A 16,840-nucleotide genomic window follows, 5' to 3' on the forward strand; every position below is an offset into this window, starting at 1 on the left:
GCACCCTGATGACGTGGTACGGAGCGTTTTCAAGGCCACGGATGTAGCTGGATTTGCGTGCCCAAGAAAGAGATCTCGCGCGCTAGGGCTCAGATCATCAGCGGGCACAGGCCTTGGGTGGTCTGCTGCTGACGGCAGCGAGTTCCTGCAGCCTCCCATCCGCGCATCATGGGCGGCGCAGAACACGGCAAGAGAGCCCGCGGCGCCGGCGGGGCCTGAAGCGGGCGCCGGCGCCGAGGCCGCCGTGCTCGCGTTCGTACTCATCGTACCTACGGCCCGCGCCCTGGCGGTGCCACTCGCGTATTTTTGCGAGCCTGCGCCGTGCCTGAACCCACGGCCCGCGAGATCTGAAACCTGTAGAATCCTGAAGGCATCGATCATGGCGTGTACGCGAGCCAGCAGCCTGTTCAGAGGAAGTGGAACACCTGAACTGAGCCGGGCGATCCTCCTGCGCTCCCCCCACCATCATTGCTCTAGCTAGCCCGTGGTCAGGCACATTGATTCCCAATTAAAATCTCGAGGGCTCCCCATCACCCCAGGCTCATTTGCTCTCACCTCTGGGGTCTGATCTGGACCACCACCTTCATCAGGGTGGCCGTGGCAGCGCCAACACATTTCGCGGGAACGTTTCAAACGGCTGTTCCACATGCAGGCAAGGCGTTTGAATCGCTGCCGAGCACAAGCCTGCGGTGCGGGTTCCAAAGCTCGGGAAATTCCACGTACGCTGCGGCCCTGGCCGGCCTCGAGGACCTCCGCATTTACAAGATTGCTACCAGGACAGTGCTTACAGTTAGTTTCAGAATTCAGATCTCGCAGCGGGCGACCGGGACAGGCGTTTCTTCAGAGCGAAAGGATCGAGAGATTCTCCCGGATACGGTTCTAACAGTAGACGCCCTCACAGGGGCACTGAGACCGTACTCAGGGACGGTAAAGACGCGAGGGTTGGAAGTATGGAACAAAGCTTCGTTGAAGCCTTTGAAGGCAAGAACAGATTTTGTATGGAAACTTCCTCGTACATGGGCACCGGGCACACAAACAGGCGCTCGCGTTTGCAAAAGGAAAGCCTTCGGTTTCTAGAGCAGCATGTCACTGATGTCTCAACACGCAATCCTGACAGTTATACTTGGTTGCCTGCATGCCAGAATTCAAACGAGACGCGTTGCGGCTGCCATTGAGCATTATATTCAGAGGAAAAAAAACTGTGCTGTACAAAGAATCAGTGGAGAGAGAGAGAGAGAGAGAGAGAGAGAGAGAGAGAGAGAGAGAATCTGATCTGACGATCTGTCCACTGTTTCTGAAGGATCAGGACGTCACAATTGGCCCTGGGAATGTCAGGCAGGCTGTGGCTCCCTCAGATCCTGCTCTCCATCCAGTGAGGGAATTTATTCCAAAGCACGAGGTTCAGTCCCCACTCAGGGCACGTAATCTCACGCCTGTTTCGAATCCAAAACATGCCGCTGGCTGCCACATAAAAGAATGCTCAGGATTCAGGCTCGGCTCCCAGGGAGCGACGCAATTCATGTGACTCCGCCCAGAATAGGATGCCATGCGATTCGTTCTGCCTGCTGGATTTAAGAGGCATGGTACGCTGAGGCCCCTGGAGCAACAGAAACACGCAATTAATGAGATAAAATGTTCTGCGAAACATTCTGGTAAATGTTCTGAATACCGATGAGAAAAGATGACATGCCATGCTTATGAGTGTACAGATGAACTGTTTTTTAAACCTGACGTCAAAATAGTAAGCTCCAGTAAGAGGATAGGCAGATTGTTCGTCGAAAAAAAAAAGGATAGGCAGATTGATCAGCATTTCACAACCAGTGTCTATAAAGATTACATTACATATAAGCCCCATGGAATGTAGGAAGCCGTTGCAATACAACGAGGAACCGCCGCGTGTTCAGTATTCGTCCAAACATTTGCTAGTTATTCATGGGATAGCAGATGGCATATTTCAGCAAACACAAACCCCGGCTGCCAGAAGTTACAGATTTTGGGTTTTAGAAGCCCTGATCTACAAGATAATCACCAAGCCTCTCCACAACCATGTTGCACTGGCCAGGAGCCATTGGTTCCTCATAGATCCCAATGATTATGGCTAGATTGGTCTTCTTGATGGTAATCCCACCTGGTCCCTGCAAATAATCAGAAACATGGGACAGAGCCCAAATCAATATAGCTTACAGGTAACATTCAAATTCACTAGACAGGAAACTCCTATCTGGGTCATAAGTTCTGTCTGGAATTAGTTTTTCTTCCTCAAAATAAATCAATTTTTTACTTTGATTGACCACCTCCCTGGTGCATCGCTCATCAGATTTGGCAAAAACAAGAGGAAGCCAGCTGATGGCCAACAACTGCAGAATCTACATTTCGTGATGGGAGTTGTTACCTTAAGTAGATATGACCTACAACTATCAGACAAAAGGGCCAAGGCATAAGGATAGGTGAAATAAAGGCCCAGGACAACAACTGCTGGGAAACGAGAGGATGCCATTCTAATTCTCCAATCCATATACATATAATACGAATAAGATTAATGCTCCATTGTCCTTTGCTATTTCTGTATTAACTGATTTGCATTGTAAATCCATAAGGAGTTTGTTCTGTTCAATTTTCTGCATATGTCAACCGAACTTTGCAACAAAATCGTTTCATTGGTGGAAACTAGCGATAATGTATTGTTGACTTGAGAAAAAGGAGGCCGTGAATTTTAACCGAATAGTGCGTCTTAATATAATACGCCACGCAATAAGAAATGGAACCCGAACTCCTAACCTTCTTCCCTCGAATGACAACTCCAGGTTCACCTTGGATAACCATGTATTTGCTACCCCCCAGGTATAAACCAGTGGGTGCTAGAGAGCCTGGTTCATTGAAGTCATTCATTATTGCAGTGATTTCTTCAGGTTTGACCTGCAGAATGCAGATTTAAATATTCATATAGGAGTGCTGCAATAAAAATAAATAAAACTCCTTTCCAAAAGAAAATAAATAAAAATTTTGAAAATATTTGTATGAACTGAAATGGGAATTAGCACGAAGCATCTTAGAAGTTAACATACATCGCAAACATTTCGCTCTGTTTACAGAAATTAGACATATACTAAGTTGCAAAAGAATTTGAAAATGATCATAAGGATACAAAAGCTTATTAGGCTGTGGAATGATAAATATCACAAATTCAAAATTGAAGACACCATTGTTCTACCTCTTTGCTTTCAACAGGAGTTTCTCCCCTAACCATTTGCTTAAATTTTATAAAGTTCAGTGAAGGTAGACACAAATAATCAGTATAAATAAACTTGAAGTTTTGTAAACAAGTTCAAAGAGGGCAGCTTTTATATAGCTGGCTTAAATTTTATGATTTTTTTACTAATAACTGTTAAAAGAATGACCTGTGCCTTTGTCAGTAAAAAAGGGAGAAACATCCCTGCCGTGTGAGTGAGTTATTGCAGAACATAATGCTTAAATCAGAATTGGCACTACAAAGGTGACAGCAAGAAAAAAAAATTCTGTACTCGAGCTCGTACCCAGACTAACAAAGAGATTTATAAAATTGCACTGGTAGTGGTTGATTGATCGATCTTCCCTTTGCCACTATGCCAAGACCTGAAGGTCTCTGACGAAACTGAAGAGATGCAGGTGGAGGGCAGTTCTTCAGTTTTGTCAGAGACCTTAAGGAGTTGACAAACAACTACACTAGCAACCTGCACCCGAGACGATGTCATTATCTCAATTACCGGAGTCAAGGCAACATTAGCGTCCACGACAATCTGCTTAAGGATCCGCTTGCTTGCCCTATCGCGACGAAATGAATGGGGTGCGGAGAGGAGATGGGATGGATGGAGCCATGGAGGGAGCCTGACCTGCGGGAAGGCGTCGGACTGGGCCCAGACGGCGCCGTCGTGGCCGAGGATGGCGGCGGCGCTGAGGCGCTGGCCGTCGATGTCACAGAGCAGGTGGTCGTCCACGTACGCCTGCCACGACATGCCGCCGCCTCCCTCCGGGCTCCGGCTTTCCTGGTCCGGTCTGCTTCGGTCCGCTCGCTCGTGGACTCGCAGTCGCTGCCGCCGCTGGCTCCTCCTCCCGGTCCTCTGCTCTACTTATGCGAGCGCAGCGGCGCTACGTGGCGGCTGCAGCTCGCCGATGCCGCTCCATCCACATCCTCGTCTCGCCTCCGCTCAATGTGTGGGCATCGTTGTTCTCTGACGCATGGTGGTGAAAAAAAGCAGGCGTTTTTATTTGTTTCTCTCCCTCCGGATTTGCTCCCTGAATGGCTAAACTGCGTTTTCCACGATTCGATGCTTCCGTCCGTGCCTCCATGGACGGCCGATATCTGATCCAGCGTCATCTCCAAGATGCTACTACTTGTTTCCCAAGATTTGATCCGTTTTTGCTTTCCCAAGATCTCAGGGCGGTCGATCCTAGCGAAATCCTACGGGCGGTAGCCGTCTCGGTCTCACTGTTTCCCAAGATTTGATCCGTTATTGCTTTCGGCTTCCGTGTCGCGTCGCACCGAATGGAATCCCTTCACATGGCCTTCCAGGGTCAGCGATGGCTCCACGGCTGGAAAGATTCAGTGGCAGACGTCAAGTCCTGACCGGGAAAATTAGTCTGACGAAGAAAAAAATTAGTCTGACGAAGGAAAAGGGAATGAACGTGTGATAACGATCATCATCTTAGTGCTTTTTTCATAATCTAATTTAATTTTTATATATTTTTAATTTAAAATTTATATAAAATTAGAGTCCGATCTATTATCTAAACTAAAATTTAAAATTTAAGTGCTTCGTCACCCGGGGAATGACGATGGTTCTGCGTCCACGGAACACGGCCCACCAATTGGACAATACGCTACTAGGCCTCGTGCTCGGCCGCTCGGATCTGATGGACAGGCCCAGCTAGCTAAGATGGGCCGTATCCAGATACGCCGTTGACGAAGAGCAATAACTGAGAGGCCCAGTTGTCCGATGATGATGAGCCCACGCCTTCTGGAAAACTTGAACGTGGCCATAGGCCTTCGGCCCGCAGCGCCCAGGAAAATGTACAAAAGCGCACGGCCCACCTGAGGCTTCGTACCTACAGTTCATGAAATATATTTTTTTAACAAGCCAGGTAGGAGAGCTGCCCATTATATTAAAAAGAAGAAACAACGTTTAGATTGGACACCACAACAAACAACAATAACACTACCACCGGCCAACACGACCGCACAACTCATCTCGAACTCGACTCAAACAACAACGGGTTGAATTAAGATATTAATACGGTTGCACAGCTCGACTCCGTACAAAACAAACCACCACGCCGTGCCACCACTACCAAGAAGAAGCCGACAAGCATCCCAACTCGCGAGCGCCGTCGTCCGCGATAATATCCCACGCCAACCAGCCGCTGCCACGCAAAACGGTAGAATTGGATCCTGTATTCCTGTTAATGCTAAGATAATCTCCATCTCGACAAAGAGAACACAGCCGTTTCATTCTGCTGGCTAAACACAAGTTCTTCAAGCCGTGCAATATTGTAAACTGAGTTCGACAAGCCTGCACTGTTGTACGGAAAGCTATGATGCACGCACATCCGAACGCCGTTTTCAGACAGATGTGAAGAGCTCATCACAAGCAGTTTTTTTTTTGCTAGTTCATCACAAGCAGTTTCACATCTGGTACTGCTCTAAAATTCCACCATGGTTTAATCTGCGTGCAGTGCAGATCCAAGCAAGAGGCGCACAGATCGAATCGAGATATGCTCCCCGCATCCGCATATGCCCAAGTGCCAAGAGCAAATTAAGTAGGGAGCTAGGAGTATCAGTTTGTTCTAGTCTCCAAAAGACTTCATGTTGTTTAGTGTTGCCGCAAAGCTTCTGATCGGCTGTTCGGCTTCATCCCATTACGAACTTCACTTACCTAACTGTGCCCTAGCACTAAATCATAGACAACGGAATCGCATCGGAGCGCATGAACTGAACGAACTGCCTTTGAGCTCGATCAAGCGGCAGATGATGATGATTAGAGAACATCAGAACAATCGCTTAAAGGTAAAGAAGACAGCAGCTAGCAGGCTAAAGCTAGCTCAACGTGCCGTTGCGAGAGAATCCAAAAAGGGAGAGGGGAGGCCATGTTCGATTATGCTCAATCCCACTAACGCAAAATTCTCCTTGCAACTTCTTTTGGGACCGAATCAACCACACATGGGAGCCCTAGAGCAAGGTTAAGCTACTACTACATGTGCACTACTGAATTTGGTTTCTTTTGTTCCTTTCCTTTTTCCTATTGATGGATTATATATATATATATATATATATATATATATGTTTCTTTCATAATCCAAGATCTTATTTTTGCCAACTAAATTATAATCAAATGGGATTAAAAAAGTAGGTGTGTATAGGTAGCAGCTTTCCCCTCCCATGTATAGTACGAGAGGATCGGACGACGGAGTGAGGGAGCAAGAGACACGGCATTCCGTTCCTTCCCCTTGTCTTTCTTTTCTATGCTTTCTATCTCCTGTGGAAAGGGACAGACAGATGCGCCACTATACAGGTGCTTCATGTACTTGAAATAATTGGCGTTTTCTCTGCTACATACCATAGGTTGATGCTTGATGATCCATGTAAACGTCTTATCCGAGCATCACTGTTCCAGGGCCTATATATATATATATATATATATATATGTATATGCACAAACGGATACGACAAACATGTGCGCATGCATGATCAACTTGTTGAGCAATTTCTACCTGGAGGCATCTAGCTAGCTGCATGCATATATATGTCTGCAAAGTAGTAGAAGATCAATAATACATGCTAGCTAGGCTCAATTAGAAGAAGACTGTAATATGTTTTGAATTTGTTAATAATACATGCTAGCAATATGAAGTACTGATGAGAGGTAAAAACATCAGTACAGAGATGTCTCCGTGGAGAACCTTTCCTTTACCTAACTCATTGGTGAGTGGTGCTAAAGAGTTTTATGAGAAAAGGCAAGGCATATGTCCTCTTAGTACAAGGATTCTCGGCAGCAGCTATAAAAGTAGCAATATACCCTAGAAAGAAGAACCCCATTAGCTCGTGCACACATATATGATCAGACCAAGCGCAGAAGCATCTGCCAAATCAAATTCCATGATACATAGCTGATGGTACAGAAAGGGTTTGCATTGTATCAGACAAAGAGATCATATTCCAAGCATACACTGCATCAAACTGCAAGCGCTACCTAGCTAGTTAGGTCCTAGGATCAACCCCCATACGATCAATCTGGTGAAGCCAAGAATCTCCATTGTCTAATGATACATAGCATTTTTTTTTGGGGGGGGGGGATATATGATAATAATGCTGCTTGTCTCGTATGTTCTTACCTACGAATCAGAATATCAGACTAATTAACTAATTGTTAGGAAGAACATTAGCGATATATATTGCTTTTCTTTTCAGTGAAACATGGTATATAAATAAACGCTCACATACACGCATGTATTCTCACCCTATCAACATACACAGTCATATCCTAACTTCTATGGGCATCTCCAGTAGACTGAGCCTAACTAATAATAAATATATTCAGGTCAAATTTTATTAAAAAACCTTACCCGATCAATTCTCAAATTTATGATGCTTGGGGTTCAATGCACGGTCAAATATTAGAAACTTTTATCAGCAACAATGTACACAAAAAAACTAGCGTTTGTAATAACGCCGAATAGACATGAATATATTGTCATTTTCTAGCACTTTCAATTGATTAAGTAATGGAAAAATTACGAAAAAAGGGAGGTGGTATGTGCACAGGGGCGGATCTAGGACCCGGGCTGGGGGTGCTGCAGCCGGGTCTAGCCCCCAAAACTCTATTAACCTCCATGGTATGTAGTGAAAATTAGCCTATGCATCTTTAGCTATGTCCATATAACTGGTACATTAGATCAATTTTTATTGGTGTAGGCCGGGTCCAACTCAATTTGTGGCTCCGCCCCTGTACGTGCATATATTTCCCACGTCAACATGTTGTGTACGCGAGAAGAAAAGCTTCATAAGAACGTATACTCTGATCCTTGCCGTTCTCCTTGCATTGCCTTAACTAATGAACAACTTTGATCGATCTGTCATCGCTTCAAGTCTTAGCTTGCACAGAGGTCTACGCGTGCATTGCTCGAAAGGAAACCTTATGCTAGCGAGACCATGCATCATGGGGCCCACTGTACCTACCATGCACTTTTCATGCCCCTGTCTTTCTCTCTCACACCGTCACACACACCCTCTGAAACTAGCTTCTCAATTTCTCGTTATCAAAAACCACAATAATACTCGTGTTCTAAATCTTGTTTTATCAAATAATTTTTCACAGGTAGAGATGCCAATCGACGCCGACTCTCTTTAGTTCTATCTATTGAACACTTTTTTAAAGTGTGGCTGATTTTAAGAAACTAGTTCAATTAATTAAGCTAGATAGGGTCGGTGATGACCCTTGACAGCACTAATTTTAACCCCTAAGACTCGGTACTTGCCACATATATGTGGAACAATGCATCATGCACATTCGTAAACCTTTTCTAAGCCACACGAAATTGATGGAACTTAATTGTAACTTGTAAGGTGACCGATGCACTCCCCATTGGATAAAAAAGAAAGATCAGCAGTGCACTTAATATGATTATTTTTACTCCTATACTCGCCTATGTAACTGATGTTCTTGTCATGGGAAAAAATGTGCAGGTTGCTTCTCAAATACCAAGTTGAAAGTTTGTATCATCATAAAAGTCTGAAATAGCTTCATTACCATATTTAATTAATACCATATTCAAAACTCGACTCCCCATATGGCAAACAAATGAGAGTATTGGAGTCTTTTCAGCCACCACTAATCTGCCTAAAATTAACTAGAATTGCACTCTTCATAGGACGGAGAAAGTATGCTTATTCTATCGACAACCTTAAGACAAGCATGGACATGCCGTCTTTCTTCCATACCATGCTTTAAATTAGTTGAATACAAAGGATGCCTTACGGATTAAATGAAATGAGAACAAACCTAGCTCCGGGTTATTAGAAACATGTGAATTTACATAAGTAACATTTTTATTACATCCTAACAAATCAAACAATTCAAGTTTAAGATCAAGCACCATACAATGGCATTGTCGGTCTAGGAGTCCCAAATCTAATACTACTCCATTTTTAAATTATGATATGACATTTAGGAGAAGCAAATTAGTCGTGTCCTATACTTGATGGTTGATGCACTCCTCAAAACATTTATATGCATAACTAATTGATGCGACACAGTAATGAAATAATGAAGTATGCTAAATTAAAAAAAAAGACTCATGTGCGTGGAATAATTATAATCACAAATAAATTGAGGTATGTTATTAATAGTCATTCGGTCTTAAAATTTATGCATGGCGTGTTTGGGACAAGCTAATGAGTTAAAAAAAATGAACTGATCAATTACTTTGTCCTAAATGTCATATAATAAAAACGGACGAAATAGCATATGCAACTGCATCTTAATAGACATAACATAATATAATTATTTAGACAATGTAGTGACATATACAGTAATCATATATGGCTCAATTCATTCCTTTCAAACAATGTAGTTTTAATTCTACTTGCTAATAAAGAAGTACACTAAAACCACCATATAAACAATGTTTCTGCTTCTAGAAATGCAAAACAAAACTACTGAGTTTATTCCTCCACGATGCATATTTGGAGCACAAATTAACCAAGGGGAAATAATTGTAGATTCAGAAACCAAATAAGGCACCGGGTTAATGTACATGCAAACAAGACTACTTTTTACAATTGAAAAATAGCTAATACAGATGAAAAAACTGTGATGAACGAAGGATTGATTGTAGTTATACTTGATTAAGTTGCACTAATACGGGTTGCATTGTCTAAGCCAGCTATGCTCCGTGTTGATGTCAGCACAACAATACCTTTCCTCACATCGATCTTTCTTCTTTTCTTTTTGTTCACGCTTTCTCTTCTGCCTTGAAGAGTTCACAACAACTAATTTTATCATCCTCTTTTCATTGAGGGAGAGATCTGCATAGATCTGTTTTCTTTATCTTCTCCCAACAGCAGTACATTCTCCAAGAAATTAAAGCAACGCCCGGTATATTCAAGGGGACAAAGACCAACCCGTTGAAAGTTGTGTGGTTAGTTTTGGTATTGATCGCCACTATTTAACAGCCTTGTTGCTACTATCCATGATGATCTTGGTTGTCAGGCGGCCAGTAATGGTAAGGCCATTCTGTCTCTTGGGACTGAGGAATTGAAGTTTCCTGCAATAGAATAGGAAAAGGGGGGGGTCAAAAAGGAGCTGCTAATTCACTGCTTCGGTGGAGTGCAACAGTCGTTGAATAGGTGAGAAAGGCAGCATCACTTGAAAGAGAGCAGCACACTGCACACATATATGCCAGGGCAGCGAGAACAATGACATTAATTGTCCTTATGTATGATAGAGATCCATATCTATAGCAAATGTACCGACTGTTTAGTTCTGTATTTATGTTCAAGATGGGACGAACAGTTTGCTATATTTGAGTTGTTACTATTTTCGTTAACTGAAATGCATAGCCAAAGGAAATAAAAAAAAAACTGTTCGAGAGGGACCTCTCTTTATTCTATTCTATGAAACGTATTTCATAGTACATTAAACGAGTTGGGAGCCGGGTAACCTTGAAATATCTGTTTGACCTTCTAATCATCAAAGGCAGTTTCAACCCAACCTCTTGTCCTATATATCTAAATTGATGTGTTTGTCAGTCTCGACAAGACTATTCCGGCCGGGAAACAGTAATATGAGAGCATGTGCATGCATGCATGGTTTTCGTGTGAACCCACATTCATAGAAAAGAGTGGAAGAGAAGACACGAATGATATTGCCACCTTTTGCTTGGCTCTTTTCTCAAGAGATAGCAGTAAAAAACTATTATATAGTCTGAAAAAGCAAGGATGCTACCGACACGGAGAAAAAGCTCTCGTTTTCACCTATATGGTCATGAAAGCAAGGAAAGGATGGTCTTGTTTTTACGCTGGTCTTTGGCCTCTCTCCTTTGGCACTCAAAAGCAAAGCAAAGAGGGGTGGTCCTTGTTTGCATATATTCATGATGTTTCTTCTATCTCACTATGAGTACTACAGTAAATAGATCATTCTCTCTCTCTCTCTCTCTCTCTCTCTCACACACACACACACACACATATACACACACGAACTACAGTCTGCAGATCTCTCTCTCTCTCAATTTCGTTGGCATGCATGCTGTAAAAGCACCTAAAATGATCAATTAAAAATAGGGAACCTAATGTGGAGGAAAAAGCTGTCATGGTGAGGGCTTGTTTTAGAATGCTAGAACGACAAAGAGACTACTTGACCCCACACTGAAGTTTCGTCAGGACCCCCCTGGTACAGTCTTTTCTTTTCCTAGCTAGGCTATCGATCCCTCACCTCGCTTGCATGAGAACATGCAGCTTTCCGGTCTATACATACTAAATAATCAAGATAACATGAATGTGTAGTAGCTTATAACCATAATAAGCTCAGTATGAGATGTTCACATGCATGCGATCGAATTAATTCGTTAGACGTTTACACATATTCTAAATTTAGACTTACAAATATGACTCATGGATCCCAGGTAATTATATGCTGATGTTGATCCTAGCTAGTTACTACCAGCATGTTTGTACGTGGTTCAAAAGAATTGGAAGGAATCAACTTACCCCTTTTGTGCTTGTGGACGACGTGCAGCCCATTATCAATTCTTCCAAGCCAGCAGACCTGCGGTCAAGCTTTTGCTGTGGCTGTGGCTGTTGGTGCTGATGCTGTTGTTGCATGTTCTTTGTTATCAACAATGTTGAAATGGAACAGTAAATAAAGTAATGTTTCGGTAAAGAATGAGGGTAAAAAGGAAAAGGAACTATTGGAAAGAGTATATGGCCATGTGATGGTTCTTTCTCTACAAGCTATATAGGCCAATATGTATGCGTGCAATCGACTTAATTCGAATAGAACATCCAAGGACATGTTACTAAAAATGGCTGCCATTGCATCGAATAAAATCTTCAAATAGAAAAGATCACGGTCTGAAATTACAAATGTAAGTAAGTATGGAAATATGGACATTCATGAATATATCTGGTTTAACATGCTATGCCAAATGATTATTGCAAAACAGTATGTGTTTTATAGAGTCCTTGAGAATTATTTTTTAATTTTAACACAAATTTACAAGTTCCTATCCCGATTCTTGGGAATATATAAACATGATGCAGCAGTGAACATTACTAAATACACACACGAAAATAGTCATTGTATTTAAATACATTGTATTGTACATTTATCTTTAAAACTAGTGCGTTTAATATAATGTGAAAAGATTATTTTGTGATATGATTTTTTACAAAATCTGGGGTAAGAATATAGTGCTAGGATTGTGTAGACAATAAAGCAAAGTAAAGGTAGCAACTCCTTCGAAGACCCTTGTCATTTTCCATTTTGGTCGCAAAACATACTTTTTCTAAAAAGAAGAAAGAAACGAAGAAAGAGGAATACGCCACTGCCATTCAATTAAAATAGATAAAATGTACCTTATAGCGTGGTTTGGACTTATTTTAAAAGCATTTAGGGTGACAAAAAGATCAGATCGAAAATAAGAAACACCAACAAAGATACGCTAATTATGAAAACATGCATATGCATTCATGTAATTTATTTGGTCATTCCAAACTCGTGTGCAAAATCTAATTGCAAACCCATTGTACAAGATCTTAGTTAATTAGTTTTTCTCGGAAATGCATGAAAGAAATAAAACAAGCCAAGATGGATTAATCACCTGAAATTTGTCGTGGTGATGTAGAAGGATTGCTGGCACATGGAACTGATCATGATCGAGAACAACTGACGTGTGCTGCATTGCAGGTGGCACAATAGTCGAGACCGGGTTCGATGGCCTACTGATCAGGAAAGCCGTGGCTGGGACGGCCGTGGTCGCGAGCACCGGACGGTGTGGCTGCTGCTCCTGGACGCCATGATGCTGTTCTGATCGTCCAAGCTGATTAGATGGCACCTGATCACCACCTATGCCAACCTGCTCCGTACATATACACGTATAAATCAAACTCAATTAGATATATAATTTTCTATTTACATATTTAGTTTCGCATTCCCTTTCAGTTATGCTGTTACATACTGTGCTCTCTTTTTTCTGTGTGTATATATAAGAGACTAGGACGTATCAATTATTCAAAAGGAATTTATTGGTAGTTTTTGCTTTCACGGTGGGTGGATGGTTCCTAGGGTTGCTTGCAATATGAGTAAAATGATGTGAGACTCGAACCACTTAAACGGGTCCATACTCTGTGGTGTGTAGCTCATCTTTTGCTTTAGACTGGCACATCCTGCACATTTGGTCAGCTACCCAAACGCCCATGCATATATATGCAACAAGCTAGCTCATCTAATCAAACAGAAAGTAAATATATCCGCACCAAAAGAAAAGATCGAGGGAGGAAAAAGCAGGAGGATGCATGATGGGTGCATAGGAATGGATCGTGGATGATCTGCAGCATGATGTTCTCCCCAACCTAACCAGCAGCAGTTTCGCACAGACTTCGTTCGACACTATCCCAGTCCTCTCTAAGAGCAAAAATCTGCAATAGTCCCATGTACTTCCAGAGCTAATAAAGAAGAATGGTGGTTATTACCTCCTGATCGAAGGTCTTCCTGAAAGGCGCGAAGCTGAAATGGTCCGCGGAGTGCTGCTTCATATGCTGCTGCATCTCGACGGCCGTGGTGACCGTGTATCCGGCCGGGAACGATGTAGCCGACACCTCGTGGTCCCTCGACGAGCAGCTTCCGCTGCCACTATCCCTCCTACGCTGCTCCTGTACTGTCGTTGCTGCCATGGCAGCAGCGGCGGCGCCCCGTTCGGAAGACCAGCTGCACTGCCTGGGTTGCGTCTGGTAGAAGATCTTGCACACCACCAGCTCCCCCTCCTTCTCCTCTTCGAGGTCGCCGAGGTGGTACTGGTGCATCACCCAGTTCGTCTTCTCCGGCTTGCGGTGCTTGCCGAAGTTGGTGTACAGCACCAGAATCTTCTTGCACCCCTTCTTCCGGCCGTTCACCATCACCGGCCGCGTCTTTCCGGTCTTGTGCCACCTCGTCTCGCCCTTGTGGACGTCGCACTCCGTCTGTATCTTCCTCCTCTTCCTCGTGCCCGTCGTATAGGCCTTGGATGGCCGGTGGAAGAAGTGCTTGCTCAGGCCATCCCTGGTCACACCTGACGATCATCAGCACAAGGCATATAGATGCAAGAACTGTGTTAGAACCTGAGTTTGGGTGGGTGGCCTATGTTTCTTGAAAGATGCAACAAACCTCTGAAAAAGATAAGAGATAGAAAGGAAAGAAACCTATTTGGAAACTTCAGAAGCATCTTACCATCATGACTTAGAGGAGAGAGGTAGATCAGGGTAGGCACAACTTTCCATAAACAATAATTCTCTTTGCATATACCCGAGAGCACATGTAGAGAACACTAAGAATAGAGGGGAGAGCACATCGAGAACAATGGAATATATGCCATATCCCAAATCCAAACCACGGCACATAATTCATGGCGATACAATCACAACATACAATATATCACTCCACGAAAAGCAAAGCTCGAAAAGCCAGGAATATGTCTGTATAAGTATATGGTTCAGTAATATTTCAGCTCATGTCTAGCTTAGATAGCTCCCTCACCTGGAAGTTTCTCGGGGTGGGTGTAACATATGCCGTCCTCCCCATCTATTGTGGGTATGAACTCGTCGATGAGAGGGTGAGATCTCGAGCCTTCATCCTTCACTTTCGCCTCGAGGTGCTCGATCAGCTCCTGGTCAGTTGGATCGAACTTGACGCCGGCCGGCAGCCCCACCCAATCCTTCTTGCAGTTACAGCAATTAATCCCATCAGAAAAGGTTGCACCAAGTATCACAGTACTGATGCTAGAGAGGGGGTGCAACTGTGTGCGCACCCAGATAGAACGAAAGGCAAAACGAAATTGTCAACTTCACATATACATGCATACCGGCTTGCTGTCGATTTTCTCGCCGCAGTGGGGGCAGTGCTTGGCGGTGGAGATCCGGTGTTCCTCGAGCTTCTCGTTGATGAGCTTCGAGGAGCTGCTGCTGTGGCCCCTATTCATGTCTGATTCATATGCGGCGCGAGGAGGCGGTGCTCATGCATGAGTAGTAGGGGATTCTTCTATGTCTTGCTGCGCTGCCAAGTAAATCAAACAAGCATATGGCCATCAGTCACAATTCGGCAAGAACACAAGATCGAGACGACGAGTGAAAGGAGATAGAAGGAAAGAGAAGCAAACCGAAGAGCGCGAGGAGGAGGAGCAGTACTAGGGGTGCAAAGGAGAGAGCAAGGAGTGAGGGAGAGGCATACATATAAAAAAAATCAAGGCAGGCAGGCAGCTGCTTTCACCGGTTTAATACAAGAGAGAGCAGAATTCCTGCCTACTTTAACTGAAGCCACACACCCCATGAGGAAAAGTTAAAGGGCCCCTCCTCTCCCTAGCTAGCCCTTCCCTCTATCTCTTTCTCTCTCTATCGCTTAAGCATAAAACAAGACATGGACACCTTTCATCTACGCTAAATTAAACTGCCCGTAAGATGTTGCCGCGCCATGCACCTTTGCCTTGCCTTAGGCGTTCTACTGTTGATGCAAGTATATTTTATCGGGCTTCAGACTTTCAAAGTTCAGGGACTGTCTGGCTGGCAAGCTAGGACAACCAAAAGCAAAAGGCATGTAGAGAACTGCTGCCTCACTACACCACAGCTGTTACTGCAGATTCCACACACTGCGCTGCACTCACTCCCACGCGGAGAGAGAGATTGTATCTACTAGGGATTTAGTAGACTCAAGCTAGCAGCAGCAGCAGCAGCAGCAATGCATGCTTATATCAAACACGCAAATCTGACATCAGCAAGAACTAAACGGCTTAGGTTATCTAAGTACACCAGAAAAGGGTCTAGTAATCACGATGCACGTAAAGTAAACATTTGAATATTGGTCAAGGGAAAACTGTTTCGATTTTCTTTTCTCTAGCGGCATTGCATGCATGGGGGATGATGGAAAGGGGAATTTTCTTTCCACTGCACAATAATGAAGTTTGCAAATTGCAGGAGCAAGAAATAGCAGAGATAAGAGGTCTCACATGGGCATATGGAGGAGGCCTTGTGCTCGAATGATGATCCTTTTTGCCATGAGAGTGCGTGATGCAGGACAGAAAGAGAGGCAGGGTGAATCCCAGGGCTTGCTTCCTACCCAAGGCAAATGGAGCAGTACAACACTTGATAGACCCCAACAGCTCACATACTACTAAAACCTGGGTAGATGGTAGAGCACATAAAAATATGCTCGTGCTGCATCGCGTGCCCAGACGAAGGAGCAAGGAGCAACCTTCTCCTACAAGCACGACCCTGAATGCAGGCTCCCGTTGGCCGGATCATGGACATCCAAAACCCATTCTGAACCCGCGCAGCTCGATTGCCGGGATTTCACAGGACCCGCTGATCATCGAATCGAATGGTTCTGAAAAATTCATGACAATCGTTCAGATGCATCGAGCTTGAATACTAAAAGCACAGCAATGGGCTAGAAACTGAAAACCACTAGCAGAAGATAAAATGAAGCGCATTCATCTAATTTCCAGATTCCATTCATCCAAAATGCACACATAGTTCTAAGCAGTTCATGGAAATTACTTTTGTGGATGGTTGGACCTAAGTTTGCCAAACATTTTTGCCTATCTTACCAAAGTTGTGGCAAAGAAA

General features: G+C 43.7%; 2 protein-coding genes across 6 annotated transcripts; both read right to left on the minus strand.

Moving 5' to 3' along the window:
• Positions 1-1,778: 1,778 nt before the first annotated feature.
• LOC112895681 (profilin) lies at positions 1,779-4,110 on the minus strand. The gene is made up of 3 exons (XM_025963667.1): positions 3,870-4,110; positions 2,779-2,916; positions 1,779-2,135 (listed from the first exon to the last, which is right to left on the minus strand). The coding sequence occupies exons 1-3, from the start codon at positions 3,990-3,992 to the stop codon at positions 2,001-2,003; spliced, it is 396 nt and encodes a 131-aa protein (XP_025819452.1). The 5' UTR covers positions 3,993-4,110; the 3' UTR covers positions 1,779-2,000.
• A 5,452-nt stretch (positions 4,111-9,562) lies between these two features.
• On the minus strand, positions 9,563-15,534 carry LOC112894583 (NAC domain-containing protein 75-like). Of its 5 annotated transcripts, none has more exons than XM_025962339.1 (7): positions 15,379-15,534; positions 15,085-15,275; positions 14,760-14,937; positions 13,721-14,295; positions 12,850-13,104; positions 11,738-11,854; positions 9,563-10,296 (listed from the first exon to the last, which is right to left on the minus strand). In XM_025962339.1, exons 2-7 carry the CDS (start codon positions 15,199-15,201, stop codon positions 10,216-10,218), a joined length of 1,323 nt encoding a protein of 440 aa, XP_025818124.1. In that variant the 5' UTR covers positions 15,202-15,275; positions 15,379-15,534; the 3' UTR covers positions 9,563-10,215. The 5 variants fall into 5 exon arrangements, with proteins under 5 accessions (XP_025818124.1, XP_025818121.1, XP_025818126.1 ...); XM_025962336.1 differs by having other exon boundaries at positions 14,760-14,940; XM_025962341.1 differs by having other exon boundaries at positions 11,738-11,839; positions 15,379-15,533.
• Positions 15,535-16,840: the final 1,306 nt, after the last annotated feature.

Source organism: Panicum hallii, chromosome 5 (assembly GCF_002211085.1).
Source record: "Panicum hallii strain FIL2 chromosome 5, PHallii_v3.1, whole genome shotgun sequence".
Lineage (NCBI taxonomy): Eukaryota > Viridiplantae > Streptophyta > Magnoliopsida > Poales > Poaceae > Panicum > Panicum hallii.

What these genes read in the sequence shown, in the direction of transcription:
- LOC112895681 (XM_025963667.1), bottom strand. Translation starts at nt 3,992, where the DNA reads ATGTCGTGGCAGGCGTACGTGGACGACCACCTGCTCTGTGACATCGAC. An exon ending in AGTCCGACGCCTTCCCGCAG is followed by an intron (nt 2,917 to 3,869) that starts GTCAGGCTCCCT and finishes TGCATTCTGCAG; the next exon opens with GTCAAACCTGAAGAAATCAC. An exon ending in TTGTCATTCGAGGGAAGAAG is followed by an intron (nt 2,136 to 2,778) that starts GTTAGGAGTTCG and finishes GATTATTTGCAG; the next exon opens with GGACCAGGTGGGATTACCAT.
- LOC112894583 (XM_025962336.1), bottom strand. Translation starts at nt 15,201, where the DNA reads ATGAATAGGGGCCACAGCAGCAGCTCCTCGAAGCTCATCAACGAGAAG. An exon ending in AGAAAATCGACAGCAAGCCG is followed by an intron (nt 14,941 to 15,084) that starts GTATGCATGTAT and finishes TGTAACTGCAAG; the next exon opens with AAGGATTGGGTGGGGCTGCC. An exon ending in ATCACCACGACAAATTTCAG is followed by an intron (nt 11,855 to 12,849) that starts GTGATTAATCCA and finishes TTGATAACAAAG; the next exon opens with AACATGCAACAACAGCATCA.